Source organism: Helianthus annuus, chromosome 10 (genome assembly GCF_002127325.2).
Source record: "Helianthus annuus cultivar XRQ/B chromosome 10, HanXRQr2.0-SUNRISE, whole genome shotgun sequence".
NCBI lineage: Eukaryota > Viridiplantae > Streptophyta > Magnoliopsida > Asterales > Asteraceae > Helianthus > Helianthus annuus.
Window position 1 is genome coordinate 141,140,709 of NC_035442.2, and position 21,163 is coordinate 141,161,871.

Consider the following 21,163-nt stretch of genomic DNA (forward strand, 5'->3'; position numbering starts at 1 on the left):
TCGAACGTTGGTACCTGCACTATCGAAATCGTTATTGATATTTGTTTTTATGGTTTCCGATTAATGTAAAAAACACATTTATGTCTTTCTAGAGCATATTGTGACTTCTTTATTTTTGTTTTCTTTTTCGGTTGCTATACCTAGCGCTAGTACCATACAGATCTCGTAACAAAATATTGATACCGATTGTAATATTATTTTTAACATTACGTAAACGTTCTCATTTACATTTTGTTTAAAATCAATCTAGCACTAACCCAACCATTGAGCACGAATAACATATGTCATTACCATCACAAACTAAATTGATACCGAGTGAATTCTCGCGAATACAACATTCAACCCCCGCTAGTTTGATTTAAACATTCAAATATTGAAAGCTGAAAATAAACAAAAAGTAAAAGCCACCCCATAATTATTTTCAGAAGAACCCAAAAACAGAAATATAAAAACAGAGCATTGGGACCCCACCATTCTTACCAGTAAACACCATGGAAGACCAACAGGTTTTCTTCTGCAACCCTGGCTGCCACCACCATTCTTTCTCTCTCTAAAAGTGTCACCTTTCCCCCATAACCAATAGCTTCACACTTCTCCTTTAATCCACCCTCTGTTCAAGTCCTATTAAATTACATTATTACAACTTAAATACCTTTGTTGCTCCCTCTTTAGCTGATCGAAAATACAGTTTTCTTCTTTTATTGATCGTGAATTTGATTGAATTCTTGTGGTTTGAATTAGTCAATTGGACGATACCCGTTTGAAAGTTGTCGGCTTTATGGATTTTCGCTCGAGGTTTTGTTGTTTTGGAGGATTCGATCGGTACGTTTTACTCGGATTATTGTTTAATTGATTAAATAAAGCCGTTGACTTTCTGTTTATTAACGTTAATCGGACCTGATTATTCTCGTAAACTGCTTGAATTTCATGCTTTGAGTGTTTGTTAGCTAGTTGAATCAAAAATTGGGGATTTTAGGGCGAGTTCGTTAGAGTTTATAACATTTTTTGATGTAATTAGTTACGTTATGACGCTAAGATCTGTGAATGTTGTTTTTAAAAGACTTAGTTTTGGTGTCTAAAAAGGTTTAGCGGCAGTGGCGAAGGTTGACCCGAATGACGGGGGGTCGAAAACGTAAATACCTAAAAATTTCTATAGAACCGGGGGGTCGAAAACGTATATACCCAAAAAAAAATTATACGAAAACTACATATATAACACTATTGAGCGAAAAGTTCGGGGGTTCAGGCGCCCCGTCCCGCCCCTTCTATACTTCGCCCCTGTTTAGCGGCGTAGCTTGTCGCAGCTTGTTGTCCGTTTGCCTTGTGTTTCAATGTAATTTCCCTTTTTTTTGAGTTTATTAATATTATCATGTAGCTAGAAAAATTACATAAGAAGGACAGGTAAACGGGCAACAAGCTGCGCCGCAGCCCCTTTTGAATAGCAAATCGAATTCTACCAAAAACAAAACTCTGGTTCCTTGGCGTCGAGAAATTGCTGTGCATGACCCCTTGGGATTGAGACCACTAATTAAACATATCGATTTTACAGGAAACAGAACAAGAAGAAAGAGTCAACATGGAGGATATTCTCATTGAAAGAATTGCATTCTGCTACAAACAATTTTAATTATGATAACAAGCTTGGTGAAGGTGGATTTGGGAGTGTTTATTGGGGACAGCTTTGGGATGGATCTCAAGTAATTTTGCAATTTATTTTTAAATATTTTGATTGATTGCAAGAGCTAAATGTGTTTGAATTGAATGTGTAGATTGCAGTGAAGAGATTGAAGGTGTATAGTAACAAAGCGGAGATGGAATTTGCGGTAGAAGTTGAAATTCTTGCACGCGTTAGACACAAAAATTTACTTAGTTTGCGTGGATATTGCGCGGAAGGTCAAGAACGTTTGATTGTGTATGATTACATGCCGAATCTTAGTTTACTCTCGCATCTTCATGGTCAACACTCGGCTGAATGTCTTCTCGATTGGAATCGGAGAATGAATATTGCTATTGGATCTGCCGAAGGAATTCTGTATGCACTTTTAACTAGTGGCGGAACCAGAACTTTTTCTTTTTTATCAGAGGGTCATCATAAGACTCTGTTCTATATTAGCTACAGCTAGAGGGTCCAGATCATGTTTTTCAAAAAAATAAAAAAAAAAACTCAGATTTTATATATAAAACTTCAACAAATTCATGTGTTTGGGAGGTCAGCGGACCCTCTTGAACCCCCTCTAGTTCTGCCCCTGCTTTTAACCCCAAATGAAATGTGACTATTTTAAGTTTCTTTTATTCATAGTTTCTTGATTAAATATTTGTATCATTCAGATATCTTCATCACCATGCCACACCACACATAATCCACAGAGATATCAAAGCGAGCAACGTCTTACTAGACGCAGATTTCAAAGCGCAAGTGGCTGATTTCGGGTTTGCAAAGCTAATCCCAGATGGTGCAACACATGTGACCACTAGAGTCAAGGGCACACTCGGGTATCTAGCACCCGAATACGCAATGCTAGGAAAAGCATCCGAGAGTTGTGATGTTTACAGTTTCGGCATTCTTTTGCTCGAGTTAGCTAGTGGCAAAAAACCAATTGAGAAACTAAATGCAGCCACAAGAAGGTCAATCACAGAATGGGCTCTACCATTGGCATGTCAAAGAAAGTTTAGTGACATTGCAGACCCGAAACTGAATGGGGATTACTCGGTTGAAGAACTTAAACGGGTGGTTCTCGTTGGGCTTGTTTGTGCGCGTAATCAACCGGAGAAAAGACCAACAATTCTTGAAGTGGTTGACTTGTTAAAGGGGGAGTCAAAGGAGAAACTTGCTGCTTTGGAGAATGATGAAATGTTCTGTGCTACACATGCTGCTGATTATAATGATGGTGTATCGGTTGCTGATGATAGTTCGGATTTTGTTTCGGAGGAGAGGGAACGAAAACAAGAAACTGGAAATGTGGTGACATAGAGGTTGAAGAGTTTATATGTATAAGTGGTTTTTGTGATTGTGTTAATGTGTTATTTCTTTTCCAATTAGTGTGTGGATACTTGTGTTATTTGTGAAGTTTTAAAGCGTGGAAATGAGAGATCACCCAGGTTTTTCAACATGGATGTTTATAAGAAAAAAAAATAGTTTTAGCTCGGCTAGTGAGTTAATTTTCAAGCTTGAGCGCGCTTTTTCCATCTCCATCGTATCAACGGCAAGAGCCGAGAGATGAAAAGTAGTGTATCTTTCTTTCAAAATCAAAATCTATCTTCAAAAATACCAAATCTCATAATATCAGGGGTGGACGGGGAACTACCGTGATGGGTTCATGTGTTCACATTGCCGCAACTACGATGTGATGGGGTTTTTCTGTGGTCACCATCACGGCTATATGAGAGAAAAAAGTGAAGAGGAATAGTGGGGGAATTTCTTGGGAAGTGCCAAGCAGGGGCGAAGGTTAGAAGTGGCCGGGAGGCGCTCGACCCCCCAAACTTTTCACTCAGTAGCTTTCGTATAGAATTTTTTTGGTATATACGGTTTTGATCCCCCGGTTCTATAGAAATTTTTGGGTGTATACGTTTTCGATCCCCCGGTCAGAAATCTCAAGTGATCAAGTGATGGCGTGAAACACCGTTCCAACCCATTTGATCATTAGAACTCGTGAAAAATGAAGATGAGATGGCATAGGTTGGTTGGTGCCAAGCAATCATATGATGGCTTTGGGGAGAGCCCTATCTACTACCCTAATGTGTTATGTGACCAAGTCAATATATCGTAAAGATATGATAAGAGTCAAAGAAGGCTTCTCAAAATATGTGTTATGTAACCAAGTCAATATATCGTAAAGATAAGTTAAAAGTCAAAGAAGGCTTCTCAAAATATCATGAGAAATTGACGGATTAGTTATAACGATAAAAATATAGGAGAAGACTAGCATAATACAATATTAGAAATTTAGAATTCTCAAATTATTACGTCCAACTAATTTCAGTTTTTTTATAATGACAAAATGTTGAAAGCATCATCAAATTTCTTTGTATTCATTATAAATCAAGACTTTACGGTCATCAAGTCGATATTTAAGTATTATCTTAAATAATTATAAAAATCATAAATTCTACAACCGATAATGTCGTTGTAGCATAATAGCAAGTGAATAAACTAATAGAGTAAAGGGGTAGGCTAAATGTACCCCCTCTTATTACTTTTTATACCCCCCTTCTATAAAATCACATTAAAACTTGTAATATTTACCCCCTATACAAATTATCATTCTGAAAAATATTCTTTTTCTTACAAAACAAATCCAAAAGTGTAAAAAAAGATTACAGATGTTTTTTTCAAAAATATATATATATATATATATATATATATATATATATATATATATATATATATATAGGTAGAGGATCCTGTAAAAAGTACTCAAAGTGTAAGAAGTGTGAGAAGTGTATTATAACACTATATATAATACTATATAACACCATATAAACACCGTATAACAATATGTAACACCATATAATACCATATAACACTATGTAACACTATATATCATTATATAACAAATATAACACTATAGGTTGTCTGATAGCATGTCTGTGATAGATGTATAGTGTTATATTTGTTATATAATGCTATATAGTGTTACATAGTGTTATAGGGTATTATATGGTGTTACATATTGTTATAAGGTGTTTATATGGTGTTATATAGTATTATATATAGTGTTATAATGCACTTCTCACACTTCTCACACTTTAGGCCCTTTTTACACTATCCTTACCCTATATATATATATATATATATATATATATATATATATAGGGTAGGGTTCCAGCGTGAACCTAATCCCATGCGTGAACTGCGTGAACTAATCTGGACCATTGATTTCCTTTTTAATTGTTAAGGGCATGATTGTAATTATATAAAAATTAGATTTAAATCATTATTTTAATAATTGAATTAAGTTACATCTTTCCTATTTTAAATTCATTATCCACATTAACTTTTATTTCATTTTTTTTTTTAGATTTCACCACCAGAATTCGGATTATGATTTTTAAGATTCACGTAACCTTCATATTTCAACGGTATACACATGTGTACTTGGATATGAATTGAACAGTACACATGTGTACTCAGCATGGTACATATGTGTAATTAGCTACATAATACATACATATAAACAAAACCTGTAAAACTATTTTATATTAAGCAAATAACAAGTTCCATAATGTTTGCCAAACATAAAAAAAACATACAATTACAAGTTCCAGTTTCGTGAAAACAATAAACGCAACATAATCGGAAAAATAAGAAAGACATAGTCTTTTACAACTATTCGCCGCGTTGTATGCTGAATCATCCTTATCGACTAAGCAAACAAACATACGTGAATCATCCTTATCGACCTTCCATCTCCACTTTTCTCGTTTATGACGTCTCCTATAATAACACAAAAAAACTCAGCAATTATTACTTTGAATAATTCACAAGTGTACATCAACAAGTTTACACATTCAATACACAAAAAATATGAGATATCACAAAAACAGACGCTATACACATATGTACATCGCATTAAAAACAGAGCAAAATCAGAATACACATGTGTACAGCGCCTTAAAAACAGAGCAAAATCAGAATACATATGTGTACAGCGCCTTAAAACAGAGCAAAATTAGAATACACATGTGTACAGCGCCTTAAAAACAGAGCAAACTCAGAATACACATGTGTATTCGCTTTCAACCACTTCGGATTCAAGGGTTTGATTATCCACTTCACCAATAGAAGACAACTCCAAATTTAGAAATGAAAAACAGTGGAACATATTATCAGATCTATAGGACGTGATTTGAAACTTACAAAGTTGAATTCATCAATGTGGTCAGCTAAATGTGTGGCTTTAAAAATACGATCGTCCATGTCATGTGCAGCTACAAAAGCATGAAAATAACATGCTCTAAGAACCAATAAGAAGATTATAAACGCAATCAAAGTTACAAAACTTTTGGGATTCATAAGCCAAAACCAGAAACATGAATCATAAATGAAACAGATCACTATATCATTTGTTACAGTGATCGCCAAACAGATCACTTTCCTCTTCACTGGACTCCTTCAAGAATCCACAAGCATTCATGTAGCATTATGTTCACCTAATACTTTCGTCAAACACTTGTTGTACATTATCAATTCATGTTAAAATTCCAATACTAAACAAATAAGGGTTCAGTTAGCAACCAGAATAGATCAATCATACCAGAAAATCAATGAACAGTCATTTATACCACAAACTAAAACATGAAATTGCAAATTGAAAATAAGAAAACTCACTTGATCTGTTTATTGATGGTGGCTTCGGATTCATCAACCTATATTGTTGTTCGTGATTCAACAAGTAGTTATACATCACTGTATCAAATGCAAATGTTTGAACAAACCTAGAGAAGCAAATGAAACAGATCATTGTATCATATCAATGTAAAAACAACAAGTAGTTATACATCACTGTATAAAATCAAGTTAGAACTCCAGGACTACTTATTATCTACATCAAATCACATATTTTTACAAAAAGAAATCATACAATTAACTCATGAGGGAAACGTATTGTACCAGATAAATTTATTTTGTGAATCGGACATTGAATCTAATCGGATTTGATGTAACGAGAACGCTAGGGTTTAATTCCGGTAGGATGATGCAGATTCCTCTTCAGATTGATTATTGTATTGATTGATTCCTCCAGTGATAAACATCTGATCGGCGGCACTCTGTTTCATCATCGAGATGGAGAGACAAAAAAAATGGATCAATCGGTCGTGGTTTGGGTGTGTGGGGGTGCGGCCGGATATCGGGGTGATGAAGGTGGCCGGCGTTGCTCCGGTTGCCGGAGCCGGAGAAGAGAACGAGGGAGAGAACAGGGGTCGGCTGGGAGTTTTTGGGTAGGAGACTTTTAGGGGATTATAAATGACAAATGTATTAATTAGTTTCCATATCTTTAATATGAAAGTTCCCTATTTTACCCTTTAGATTAAAATTTAAATTAAATTTATTATACCTTCAATTACAATTGTGCCATTGATCTAAGATCTATCATGTACAAAATAAAGAGCCCAGATCAGTTCACGCAGTTCACGCCGGAGAAAATGTTCGCGTTTGAACCTAATCCTATATATATATATATATATTGTCTTTTAATTTTTATTTAAAAAACATATTTTTTAAAAGTTCTTGGATATTGTTTTTAAAGACACTTCTCAAATAGTATTTTGATTATGCTTTTTTATTGAATATCTTTAAAATTATATAATAACATTTTTATAAAAAAAAAGTTTTTAACTCTCGTTTTAAAAAAAAAAGGTTAAAGGTCTTACTTTTATAATTTTTAATACTTTAAACGTGTTTATAAAATAATTAACAATTTTTATTTAGAGTTTATTACATAGTTAGTCCCTGTGGTTTGCACAAAGTAACATACTTAGGTACTACTAGTTTAAAATCACATTCTAGGGCATAAACTTTTCATTTTGTAACGTTTGAAGGTATTAACGTTATTTGTAGGTTTAAAATCACATTCTATTAGTACCTAAGTATGTTATTTTGTGCAAACCGCAGGGACTAACTATGTTAATACCCTAGAAGTTAATACCTCCAAACGTTACAAAATGAAAAGTTAATACCTTAGAAGGTGATTTTAAACTATTAGTACCTAAGTATGTTATTTTGTGTAAACCACAGGGACTAACTATGTAATTAACTCTTTTATTTATTAAAGAGTAATAAAGTTTTTCTTTTAAAATAATGTTTATAGCCCTAGCACATATTAATCATTCAAACCATCAAACCATCTATGTAAGTGAATAACTAAACAATAGGTACTAAAATAATTTTATTAAACTATAAATTAAAAATCTATATAAGTTCAAATTTAATTAGTGTAAGGAGTATGTTATAAGCAAGTTAAAACCAGTTTAAGACTTTCGATCGAAGTGAACACTTTAAAAAATATGTTTTTTTAATTAATATAAAAAACAAACAAAAAATTTGAAAAAAAAAAACGTCTACAATAATTTTTTACACTTTTGAATTTGTTTTGTAACAAAAAGAATACTTTTAAAAAATGATGACATGTATAGGGGGTAAATATGATAAGTTTAAATGTAATTTTATAGAAAAGGGGTATGAAAAGTAACAAAAGGGGGTACGTTTAGTAGCCCCCCCACAAGTGTCTGAATTTAATTATTAAAATTATTAAACTTCTTTAATTCAAATAAATTTCCATTTATTTTTTCAATATTTAATTTTCAAAACATTATCTCATTTTTAAATCTTTTAAAAGAAATGCAGAAAGAGATAATGGATTAGAAATGAGATACAACACCATTTTTATAGTGGTGCTAATCATCACATGGCTAATGAGTGAACTAACCAACTAAAATTACTTCTAGAAACATTAGTGTAACAAGAAAAAATAACTTTCACGATAATTGTTCCAGTCAAAAAATTTGTTTGAACTTGTTTGTGATTAATGTTTGCGGTCTAGTTTAAAAAAGGCTAAACTGATTACTACGGTTTAAAAAAGGATAAACCAAACTGATCAAGTTTGTTGGGACAACTTGACCGTTTAAATGGGCTAGAACGGTTCGGCTTTTACAGTTTCGTGTTTGAGCTGTGAACTTAAACACCCTGTTTGTAGCGTGCACATATAATGTATATATGTGTGGGCCATCGAGAGGCAAAAGTGAAATTGCATTAGTTTTGACGTTATTTTTACTAATTTCGTGAAATAATGTTAAAAGCGACGGATGGTTAATCATTCATCATGTGATGGTGTTGATGGCCGAAAGATAAAAGGGTACATGCACTAATCGGCCTTTGTCCCGATTGGTGAGTGTTATGTGTCTTATGTCCAAGGCTTAATGCAAAACTACTATCGAGCTGGAGGTCTCGCTGGAAGCAGCTTCTCTATTCCTATACGGTAGATGTAAGGTTGTCTACATCTTACCCTCCTCTTAGACCCTATCTTAGTTTTGCTATTAATGGGATTTATTGAGTATGATGATCAGGGCCGGCCCTGGGGGTGGGCGGGGAGGACCACCGGGCAGGGCCCGATATTTCGGAGGGCACACTAATTTTAGAAAAACCTCGATATGTATACGTAAAAATTTCTTTTTAATAGGGTATACTTTTACAAACACCAACGTAGACCCACTTACAAAACTATTCTTATGCTTTAGATTAGTTATTAGCACATTGGCATTAGGTTTAGACCTTTATTGAGCCGAATACCCAATTTCGTTAAGACCTAAGGGCACGTTTTTTAGAGCTCGGACAAGGTACACGAATTCTTAGGGCCGGCCCTGATGACGAGCCGCAAACTTAAGTTGAATAATGGATCTTCGAACAATTGACATACCTTAAATAAAGCTGAAATAGTGGAGTTGAATTATATGTTGGTTGAGTGTTAATGCAAGGCCACTAAGTTTTCAAACTGGGCTATGAATATGATATTGATTGTAAGTGAGAGATAACATTCAAAGGCGTAGCTTTATTGGGGCCGAGGGTGTCCTGACTCATCGATTGTTAGCTCATAGTGTTAATTTTATCGAAAATTTCCAAAATCTTTTCTTGTAGTGTAAAATTTTAGATCTTTACGAGTCCGACCTCCACCGATTTGGATTTTAAGAGTCCGGTCACCACCAAGTTTTCATTCAAGCTCCGCGACTAAGAATATTATAATAACTACATAATTAAGCATGCTCGGGTTACACAAATCCAGAGATAGTGATCTTCTAAGAAGCCTCCACCCCAACAACAAAATTAAATACATGAACTTACAACACAGAAATCACACAATTTAGGTTGTCTTTACATCTTCAGAGATGATGTCGACTTATAGATATCGATGGATGTCAAAAGAACGAAGGAGGGTTGTGTATTTTACTTTTTAATTATTGATGATAATAACGTTTTTAACCCTTTGATTTACAATGATACAAATCTATACTATATAATAAAAGAAAACTGTTTTGAGACACTTGTCATTCTCTCATTTAATTGACTAAAATTATTAATAATACTAATAATAATAATAATAATATTTAATCTAATCTAATACAAATTCTTATTATTAATTCAATAACCTATTGTTAAACTAAAACTTCAATAGAATCTTAAATCCTAGCTAAACAAGTTTCGAAATTCATAATAATATTAATATGTTAGACTAAATATATTGTTGATATATATAACTAAAATTATTATCAATAATATTAATAATAGGTTTAGAATCAAATACAAAGATTTAAAAAATAAGAAGTCGTACAAAGGGTATCAAATAGACTCTGATTGACCTCATTCAACCGACATTAGAGCCGTCTTATCGAACTCTACGACATTAATTAATATGTACGAGTTGATGGGTTACATTTATATTAACTCATTTATGTCAATATGATATGTAAATGTTTCTGTCTTTGTTTTGCATTTACAGGAAATATCTATACTATATAGTTTAAATTGTTCAACCCGTGTAACACACGGAGAACTAACCTAGTGGTAGTAAAAAATATTCCGAAACTTATTTATTAGATTATTCTGATAATGATGACACTACAAATTTAAAAAAGAGAAAAGAGGCATAGAAGGGACAAGAATATATATACCCATCTTCGTCTTCTCGTAATCCAAAATATAACGTGGTGATGACCCTTATGGTCATCATGACCCTTCATATCAGGGTTATGTCATAAACTTTTAATCCATTATCCAAAACTACTAGTGTGGTCATAACCAAACCATTATTCTCTTATTTTAATTTATTTTTGTTAAAGAGAAAAGGAAATATTAAAAAAGGAATGAGGGCTCATGATTGTCATGGATTAATCCATACCAACTATGGTGGATGAGGCAATAGGGTGGTATAACAATCCATTAATGGTCCTACATGACGATTGATGACCCAACCCATGTTCCCCACACCATTCAGCCTATAGTACAAATTACACTGATGTAGATTACCAAAATTATGGATTTAGTTTAAAAGTCATATTTATTGCAAGTTTAGTTTAAAACAGTTTTTACTTTTTAGTTTTATAAAGAAGTCCAAAAGATGTTATGTGTACACCACGTGACAGACAATTGTTTTAACGGCAGAAATGTATAATTTTTATTAAAAATAAACATTAGCAAGGTGTTAGAAATTGAAATTATAATATGATGTCTTATCTAGATCTTTCGTTTTACCTCTATTCTTCATCCAAAGGATCGAGTGGGTTTTTTTTACCACGCCTAAGACTTCCGTTGAACCATAATATTTGTTGTTGATGTTGATGTTGAGAACCTTTCCATTTCTCGCCGTCCAAATGTACCATAAAATAGTACAATAGAAACGCATGAAGAAGCTTCCATTGGTTTGATGAGAAGGCCCAGGTTTTCAAGAGTTCCATAATCGAGCCTACAGTGAACTTTGGCACCTTACACCAGTTTTGTAACCTTGACCCATCCTTCAGACGCAAACCTACAAGAGATTAGCAAATGTTCTATGTTTATTTATAGTCTTCACAATAGCTACATGAAGGATTCACCTCCAGGCCTCGTCTCACTAAGGCTTCTTTTGTGGGGATTCTAAATTTTAAGTTGCTTGCCAACAAAAGACATTGAATTTCAATGAAACCTATTTAGTCCTCAAAAACTAAAAAGATCCTGCTGTAGTAGTTTTTTTCAATCAAAAGTCTAGTTGCTTGCTTGCATCGAGACGCCTCCTCTAGTGTCATCCAACCGAATCTACTTATCTGTTGAATACAACACTTCCTTAAGTTTCTCCACAGTAATGTAAGCACTCCTAAACCATAACCATATCCAGTGCTACTTCTCCCCATAGATCATTTTTCTCAACGATATCATATCAACCAAGTTTCTCCACAGTAATGTAGAGATCCATAAGGCTGGTCCCTCTTGGGACACATATTAGCAAAGGGGTCACCATCTTTGTATATCCAACATTTGATGTCTATCCCATTCTTGTTTGCCCCTTCTTATTCAAGTGAAGGTCTTTAACATGATAAACACCTCAATTGAAAATGATTTCAAAGCCTTGCTTTGATAAATGTTTCACACTTAATATATATATATATGCTTTTTTAAAGTAGGCGCATATATACATTTCCAATCTTGCGAGTCTACCCACTACTATATACTTTTGAGTTTTGATACACCCTTTCCCTCTAAAATATTATTTGACATAACTATGTGAACAGGCTTCTATGCCAATAGATTTTGTTAACTGTATGAACAAACTTTTGTTACCTATTACATGTTGTTTCCTGGTGAGACTAACTACCCATATCTTGTCCTATGTTGTTTGATTAGAAACTCACTAGTTTGGGATTAATCTCAACCGGTTAAAGTTGAGATTATTAAAATACAATTTTCCTTAAAAAAAAGAAATGAGTTAATAGTGCCAGGTACGTGAAAATCACAAACCGAACTGATACATGCTGAACTAATAAGCTATAGCGAGTGCAAGTAAGGTAACGATACAATATTCCTAACCAATACATGCCAAACAATATCAATTGTGGATTTTGTTTATGATGTAAAAACATATCGATATCCTCTTTTGCATATCTCCATGGCCGGCCCTGAAGATGGGCGGAGAGGACCATCGGCCAGGGCCCGATATTTTGAAGGGCACATTATTTAAAAAAGAAACTCCGATATGTATATGTAAAAATAAATAAATTAATAGGGTATACCCATACAACACCAACATAGGCCCACTTACAAAACTATTTTTATGGTTTAGATTATTTATTAGCTCACTGGCATTAGGTTTAGATCTTTAGTGAGCCTAATACCCAATTTAGTTAAGGCTTAAGGGCACTTTTTTTCGAGCTCGAACAGGGTACATGAATTCTTAATGCCGGCCCTGCATATCTCCTTTGGTTGATATACCGAGTATCAGTACCATACAAAACCGAATCGATACCAATCAAAAGTCCGCTTCACAATTAATACCTTGGTTGACTCCAATTTTAAAATTTAATAACCCCAATCGATACAAAACGACTGAACTGATGTATGCCAAATAACATCGATACCAGTACTAGTATTTATTTTTAGGTAGAGGATCCTGTAAAAAAGACTAAAAGTGTGAGAAGGATAAGAAAGAATACACACCATTAGATCTTTGATCTAATGGTTTAGATTAATAGGGACCAAAATGTAAAATTTATTTTATTTTTTGGACTGAATTGAAAATTATAGGGGTAATAAAGTCTTTTAAATCCATTCAAAAGAGGTAACTGTAATTAAAATCCCTACAATCTCTCTCTCTCTCTCCAATCGCACTACTACCAGAGAGCTCTCTCTCTCTCCAATCGCAGAAATCGTTGGTAACATGAAACGAAAATCGGATTTCAGCAGTTGTTCTTGTGAATCGGCTTTATGTAGGTCATCGATTGGAGTTTTTTTTGTGGTTTTTGATCCGATTGATGAAGATCGCATGTTTATTGTGGTGGTTCGAGCGGCGGCGGTGGTGGTTCGAGCGGCGGCGGTGGTGGTGGTGTTGGATCGGCAGTGGTGGTGCCGGAAGTGGCAGTGGTGGTGGTGCCGGAAGTGAAGAAGATGATACAGAGGTGTTATATTTTATTTTCTGAATGGTGTTTTTTTTCTGAATGGTGTTTTTTTATTTTCATTAATGGTGTTTTTTTTGTATTGAATGGTGTTATTTTTGTACTGAATGGTGTTATATTCTTTGTACTGAATGGTGTTATATTCTTTGTACTGAATGGTGTTATATTCTTTGTACTGAATGGTGTTTTTTTTTTACTGCTGAATGGTGTTATTTTGTTTACTGAATGGTGTTATTTTGTTTGCTGAATGGTGTTATTTTGTACCGAATGGTGTTATTTTGTTTGCTGAATGGTGTTATTTTTTTCTGAATTGTGTTATATTTAAAACACCATGTATGAACATGCTATGAATGGTGTTATATTTATGGACGGTTATAAGTCCTAAAATCTAGGTTTTTCTCTCTCCAAATCCTTAAATCAATGATTACCATATTTGAATTCACAATCTTACCCTTTTCAATTAATTTAGATCTAATGGTTGAGATTCTTTCTTACCTTTCTCACACTTTATGCCTTTTTTACAATAACTCCACTCTTCATTTTTATAGATTTTTTATCTTTGTAAAACACGTGCTGATATCTCGAATAAAAAGCTAAACTGATACCAATTAAAAGGTAGCACGGGCAATCCCCTTTGATCTAAATCACAATTAATACTTGGTTGACTCCAATTTTAAAATTTAAATAAACCCCAATCCAAATACCCCCGATAGAATTGATGAAGAGGTTCTCTCTTTTGGTACGTCACACCACTTATTATGTAACGTACTTCCACCTCCTGCTGCCTTTTTGCCGCTCTCATATAACCGACTTCATCTTCACTATTCCCAAACGTGCACTCTTCTGCCTCTGCAACATTCTCTCATCTCCGTAAGTCAATTTTCCCATCCTTTCCACTCACGATTATCATGTATCTCACTTCAATTGATGCTTGTTGACTAACAATTACACTCTTACACCGATCACTTTGGGGACAATTCGTCCTTCACCTTTAACTTTTAACTGATTTTAGACTCGATTGTTTGTTTAATTACACTCTGTCTTTGTGTTGTTGATAATCTAATGACTGTTTGGCCCTAATATTCCACAAACATAATATAATTGATTGCAAGTAGCATATTCATACATCTGTTTATGAAGGTTAGGGTTTACTTGATTGAAATTTGTTTTTAAGGTTTACTGAATATCAGGTTAGGGGATCATAGATTTTTGTATCGTCTCAAGTTACTTTTGTCCTAGGTTTGAGAAATTTTGTACCGTATACGGGTACGGTACCATACTGGTACTGACCGAATATACTGTACTGTATTGGTACTATGCGGTATGATACAGGTTCGGGACTTTTAACGGTACCGACCGCAAGGTATTTGGTTTTGGTTCTGGCTAAATTTCAGTAACGGTACGGTACCGCTGATTTTAGAAAGCCGTGCGAGGCGCCCTATGTAGGGTGAGGCGCACCTAAAACAGGAAACACAGTTTGTAGGGATTTTTTCAAGCCTGAGGCGCACGGCTTGTGTACCAGGGGTGTTTTTATGCATTAGAATGTTGTACAATAGGTTTTTTTTGGCTTGTACATGTAGGTAAAATCATATGAAAACCTTATTTATAGCTATATTTTGGATAGGGGTGCTAAAAACCTATGGGATATATAAAAAGTTACATAATCGCCTTGCACCTCGGGTAAGAAAATCCCGCTGCTTTTGCGCTTGGCGCTTCAAGCCTCGGTTTCAGACCTCGTCGCTTTTGTGCGCTTCATGCTTAAAATTTGAAATTAATATGCTCTCATTGTCTACCTTTAAATGGATCCTTTTAGTTCAACTGACAAGTTGTCTGTCTCTTGTGTGCACAGTTTTAAGAGCAAATGGCTGAACAGGTAGGAACAGAGGCGTCACCGCCTTCTTTTGATTATATGCTCTACGAAGGTGATCCCGAACATCTTCGGACCGTTGTAGCTACACCGAATCTACCAAATCCTCAAATAAGTCCTTCTTTGTTGAAACTTAAGCACAGGATAGGACATGGACTGTTTGGGGATGTTTGGTTGGCTACGCATCATCAATCATCACATGATTATGATGAGTATCATGAAGTGGCTGTTAAGATGTTACATCCTATAAAAGAAGAAGATATGCCAAAGTTTATGGCTAAGTTTGAGGATTTATTCCTTAAGTTCCGGAAACTCCCAAGTGTCTGTTGGTTGCATGGTATCGCAGTTCTAACTGGAAAGGTGGCAACTTACATTTCTAAAATAATTTGTAGCATGTTATATTCTTGGAACAGTTATTTAACTAATTCGATTAAATCTGTTACTTTCAGGCTTCTCCACAGATTTGCATCGTAATGAAGTTTTACGAGGGGTCAGTTGGTGATCGAATGGCTAAGCTTAAAGGAGGAAAACTTGCATTGCCTGATGTTTTGAGGTGATATTTCTAAAGGAAATTGGATTTTAATAATCTTAACTTTCACCTGTTGGCCGGCAGTAATCCCAACTTAAGAAATTCCCCCCTGACATCAGTGGCGGACCCAGGATTTTTTTCCTGGGGGTGCGGAAATTTTTTAAAGATTTTAGACCCCCTAGCTATATAAAAAATCGGTTCATAGCGGGTCGGATCGGGTCGGGTCATGTAAAACAAGTAAACACAAACAAACAAAGTTTCATAGCGGGTCGAATCAGATCGGGTCAGGTCCATTTCAATTTTCAAACAATCAAACCCTAGTTCCTAACTTCCTATCACATTAACAAACAAAAAAGCATCAACATTCAAATCATCCCTACTTCTATTTCTCTTAATCATTAAATAAAAGAACAAAAAAAAAACTTATCTCAAACATACATTGGTCTTTAATTAGAAGAATCCACGAAAAAAAGTGGCTCAACCCCTTTCCTCTTGAGAAATCGCGACATAACTTCCCTACTCATTGATCTTTCCTAATCCTATCACATACAAAATAAACAAGGATCTTCAAGTGTTCAACCATAGCACATGTTCCTTAATTTTCAATTTAAAATTTTGATTTTCAAGCCCTAGTATTGTTATTTACCAACCAACAATCATATAATCAACAAAACCATCAACGATTTGGGTTTTTTTTATTACGTGGACTGATTTTGTTTAACAAAACTAGTAGTTGGAATGGGGCTTGAATGGGTGTTAAGTTATTGGGCTTGATGGATTGAATTTAAGTTTTATTAAAGAGGTTAGTGGGCTAACTTGTTTACATAATTTGATCGGGTTTCAATCTGTGTTCACAATTTTTTATATAAATTCCTAACATTTTTTTCTAAGGGGTGCGGACGAAAATTTCCAAGGGGTGCGGTCGGGATTTTTCACGAAAAGTACCACTAAAATTTTTTTTTTTCAAGGGGTGCGGCCGCCCACCCACCCTATAAAGTAGGTCCGCCCATGCCTGACATTCCCAACGTGCAAACATAACATTTTTGCTCCACTGCTCCTTTTCTACCTGAGGTCTAACCTAGTTAGTTTTTTGCTGACATGGCTTATGTGGCAAAAAAACTTGATTATTTGCCAACGTGGTTATTATGTAGCACCATCACCACCTCCACCACCAACACCACCCACCTCCACTGTGGAGGTGGGTGGTGGAGGTGGTGGCTGATGGCAGTGGGTAGGTGGTGAAGGTGGAGGTGGTGATGGTGCCACATAACAGGCACGTCAGCTAATAACCAAGTTTTTTTGCCACATAGGCTGCCACGCCAGCCAAAAAACTAACTGGGTTAGTCCTCAGTTAGAAAGGCTCGGTGGAGGAAAGATGTTTGCAGGTTGTACTGTCAAGGGGAATTTCTTAAATTGAGATTATTGCCGGCCAACAGGTGAAAGTTAAAATTATTAAAATCCATTTCCCCTATTTCTAAAGGATTCATAGGGTAACAAATAAGATTTAGATGATAACGGTTAAAACGTTGCAGGTATGGAGTGGGGTTGGCTAAAGGAATTCATGAAGTGCACATGTTAGACACGTTGGTGCTGAATATTAAGCCAACTAATCTTCTTCTTGATGAACATGATCATGTGATTCTTGGAGATTTTGGGGTCCCGTTTCTTCTTCTTGGGGCCCAGTTGCCTGACCCGGATATGTCTCTTAAGCTCGGATCGCCCAATTACATGGCTCCAGAACAATGGGAGCCTGAAACCAGAGGTCCGATTAGTGTTGAGACTGATAGTTGGGGATTTGGGTGCTGCATTTTGGAGATGTTGACGGGTGTACAACCGTGGTTTGGTAAATCTGTTGGTGAGATATACAAATCTGTTGTGGTGAAACAAGAAAAACCGCAGCTTCCGAATGGTCTACCTCCTGCTGTTGAAAATGTTCTTAATGGCTGTTTTGAGTATGATCTTCGTAATAGACCGCTTATTGCAGATATTCTGCATGCATTTGAAAGGTTAGTTCCACGTGTGTGTTTGTTTAACTGTTTGTGTTGGTGTATATCCAAATATGCATGGGTCGATCTGTATTATGTTTTACTTCAAACGGGTCAGATCACCAAATCTAGCTAGTTGGGAAACAGGTCACACAGGTTGAAACTTGAAAGCCTCCCAAACGCTTTTGTAATGCATGTACCCCTCTTAATCGTTTTATATCATATCGTAATAATATTGGTTTTCTAATCATTAATAAGATTAAAGTACACAAATGGTCTTTGTAACGCATTTAGTCCCCAACTTTTTCAAAAGTACATGGATGGTCCCCCTATGGTTTGCACTTTGTAACGCATTTAGTCCCTAACTTGGACATGCTAAAACCTGTAGATTTGTTAGTTGGGGACTAAATGCGTTATAAAGTGCAAACCACAGGGACCATCCATGTACTTTTGGAAAGCTAGAGACCAAATCCAAAATTTTGGTAAACCACAGGGACCATCTGTCATCCGTGTACTTTACTCCATTAATAATTAATAAAAAAATGGGCGGAAGGTATTGCGGTTCAACCCAACCCGTTTAGACCCATACAAAGATGACCCGTTTCAGTCTAAACTGGTTTTGACCCGTTACCCAACTTGCCCGGCCCACCCATCTTACTACCTCTAGTTTTGATTAATACAAGTACGCAATAAAAAAGAGAACTACTGCTATTTGCCTATTTGTTGGTTTAACGTATTCATTATACGTAAATGTGAGTGAAACTGTACTTGCAGTTCACGTGATGCTGTGTTTAACGATGGGGAGTGGATTGGTCTAGGAAGCAGAATATCAGCAGACCAAAAAGTTGGAGGTAGCAGCTACTCCACATGGTTTCTTACGAAAGATCATCTGCAAGTAGGTGATGTTGTTCGATCTCGAAAAATACCGAACAATTGCAAGAACATGGCTGTACCTGAAGGAACCGTAGTCGGTTTGGAAAAAGATACCGATCGAGATGGGTTTGTTCTGGTTCGAGTCCAAGGAATCCACAACCCGTTAAGGGTTAACATCACCACTCTAGAACGGGTCACTTCTGGGTTAGCCGCTGGTGACTGGGTGCACTTACTAGATCCAAACAGAAACCGAAACCGAAACCACTCGTTTATTGGCATTCTACACGCGATAGACCGTGATGGGAACGTGAGTGTCGGTTTTATAGGACTAGAGACACTTTGGAAAGGACACTGTTCTCAGCTCCAAATGGCAGACCCGTTTTTCGTGGGTCAGTTTGTGAAATTAAAGGCAAGTGTGTTCACACCTCGGTTTCAATGGATACGTAAACGTGAAGGAATATGGGCCACTGGTAAGATTACACAAATACTTCCGAATGGGTGTCTTGTTGTGCAGTTTCCTGGAAAATTTGTTTTCAAAGGCGAAGCGGAATCATATTTAGCTGATCCGGCTGAAGTTGAGCATGTTTCGTTCGATACATGTTCGACTTTGGTGGATAAGTATCAGCATGTTGAGGATCATCACTGGGCTGTTAGGCCACTTATGATTGCATTTGGTGTGCTCACGGCTATGAAGTTTGGTTTCATTGTTGGTCATAGTGTGGGTGCTAGACTGAAGAAAGGTGGTGCAAGTCGGGCGCGCAGTGGTGGTAGCGGTCATGGTAAAGATGGGCAAGATGGTGGCGGCAAGTCGAAATGGCTACCATCACCTGTTGCAAATATACTTGCGAGAGACGGTTCCACGACTCCTGTTATTGCCAGATAATGTGTTTGATGTAAAAAAACTGATGCTAATGTCCGACTTGTAAGTTGTTTCTACTGTAAATATATGCAACATGTTCTATTTCAATGATTCAATCAAATGTATTCCAGTTAATCCTAATTTTATACATATTTAGTTTCTTCAAAATAATTGTGTGACCTCCTTGGGTAACTCTCATCTCCAAATAGGTTTTAAATCAAAATTTGAATTTCTTAGTATGCCTATGATTCATTGAGAGTGTGTCTAGCTCTATAAGGAGTTGAATTGTTTGTGAGCTACTTGAAATCGCGTTGTTAGAGCATTCACATCCAACCCTCTAAAATTATACATACATTCCACTAAAAAACAACTTCTATATCAATATATTTTCATTAAAAACAAATACTTTTTCTCTCTCCTTTTCAATTAAATAATATTTTTATACCTTTATCATTACATTTTTCTCTCTCCTTCACTCACAATCACTTTCAGTATATATTAAAAAATTATAGTGGGTGAACAGTGTCCCCCCAAATATACAAATGAACAGTAACATTTTCTCTCTCCTCCACTCACAACCACTTTTTATACTTTTTATATTTTAAAAACACCACACTTAGAATATGATGCCTTGGATGTGAATGCTCTTAAAGATTTGAGTTGAACAACGAAGAGCTCATATATTAAATAGCATGAAGTTCATATACCGAGCTTGTGAGTTTATTATATATACTTAAGATAATAATAACTAAAAATCATGTTGTACACGATGCATCATTTACGTATCCATTTTTCACTCGTGTAGTAGTGTATTATTAACAAGTATATATATGTTCATCTATCTACCGAAATTCAATACATACACCACATAGACTCGCGTAGTATTCGTTTTCTTCGTAGGTTGAGGAGGAAGACAACACAATAATTAAGTTTGCTAGCATTTAAAATATGAAGTTTAGACAACAAGTATTACAAATTAATAAGTCATTTAAACACGTAGAGAGATATGGTCACAAAAGCGTGGTATTTTATCGATGAGAATCTTTAGAATTAAAAGATCAATCGTGTGTGTGGCCGGTTCGTAACGTATGGACCAACTATTCATCTAAAAGACATTGTGTAATGTTCTCAACTTATCAAAAATATGAGTGGGATCGGTGTCGTGTCATAACTTTAGATATTTATAACAACTAATGAAAAAACTTACCGCCCAGTTTAGTGCTTGCTTTAACAAACATTGAGTTGTCTCACCTTAACAACATCAAACAGATAAATTAGAAGATGGCGAGATTACTGAAAACATATAACATAGACAGATAACATATTATATAGACACACATACGAGTAATATAGACCACCAACATAGGCTAAGAAACCAAGCTTCTAAGGTGAGAATAAAAAATACACTCGTGTCGTTC

At 35.4% G+C, this 21,163-nt stretch overlaps 2 protein-coding genes across 2 annotated transcripts; both read left to right on the forward strand.

Moving 5' to 3' along the window:
- Positions 1-428: 428 nt before the first annotated feature.
- LOC110885732 (PTI1-like tyrosine-protein kinase At3g15890) lies at positions 429-3,108 on the forward strand. Its single transcript, XM_022133441.2, has 4 exons — positions 429-822; positions 1,550-1,697; positions 1,770-2,032; positions 2,329-3,108. Exons 1-4 carry the CDS (start codon positions 779-781, stop codon positions 2,969-2,971), a joined length of 1,098 nt encoding a protein of 365 aa, XP_021989133.1. The 5' UTR covers positions 429-778; the 3' UTR covers positions 2,972-3,108.
- Positions 3,109-14,340: 11,232 nt separating this feature from the next.
- Positions 14,341-19,913, forward strand: LOC110885731 (E3 ubiquitin-protein ligase KEG). The gene is made up of 5 exons (XM_022133440.2): positions 14,341-14,502; positions 15,482-15,859; positions 15,949-16,052; positions 17,561-18,034; positions 18,788-19,913. Exons 2-5 carry the CDS (start codon positions 15,494-15,496, stop codon positions 19,767-19,769), a joined length of 1,926 nt encoding a protein of 641 aa, XP_021989132.1. The 5' UTR covers positions 14,341-14,502; positions 15,482-15,493; the 3' UTR covers positions 19,770-19,913.
- Positions 19,914-21,163: the final 1,250 nt, after the last annotated feature.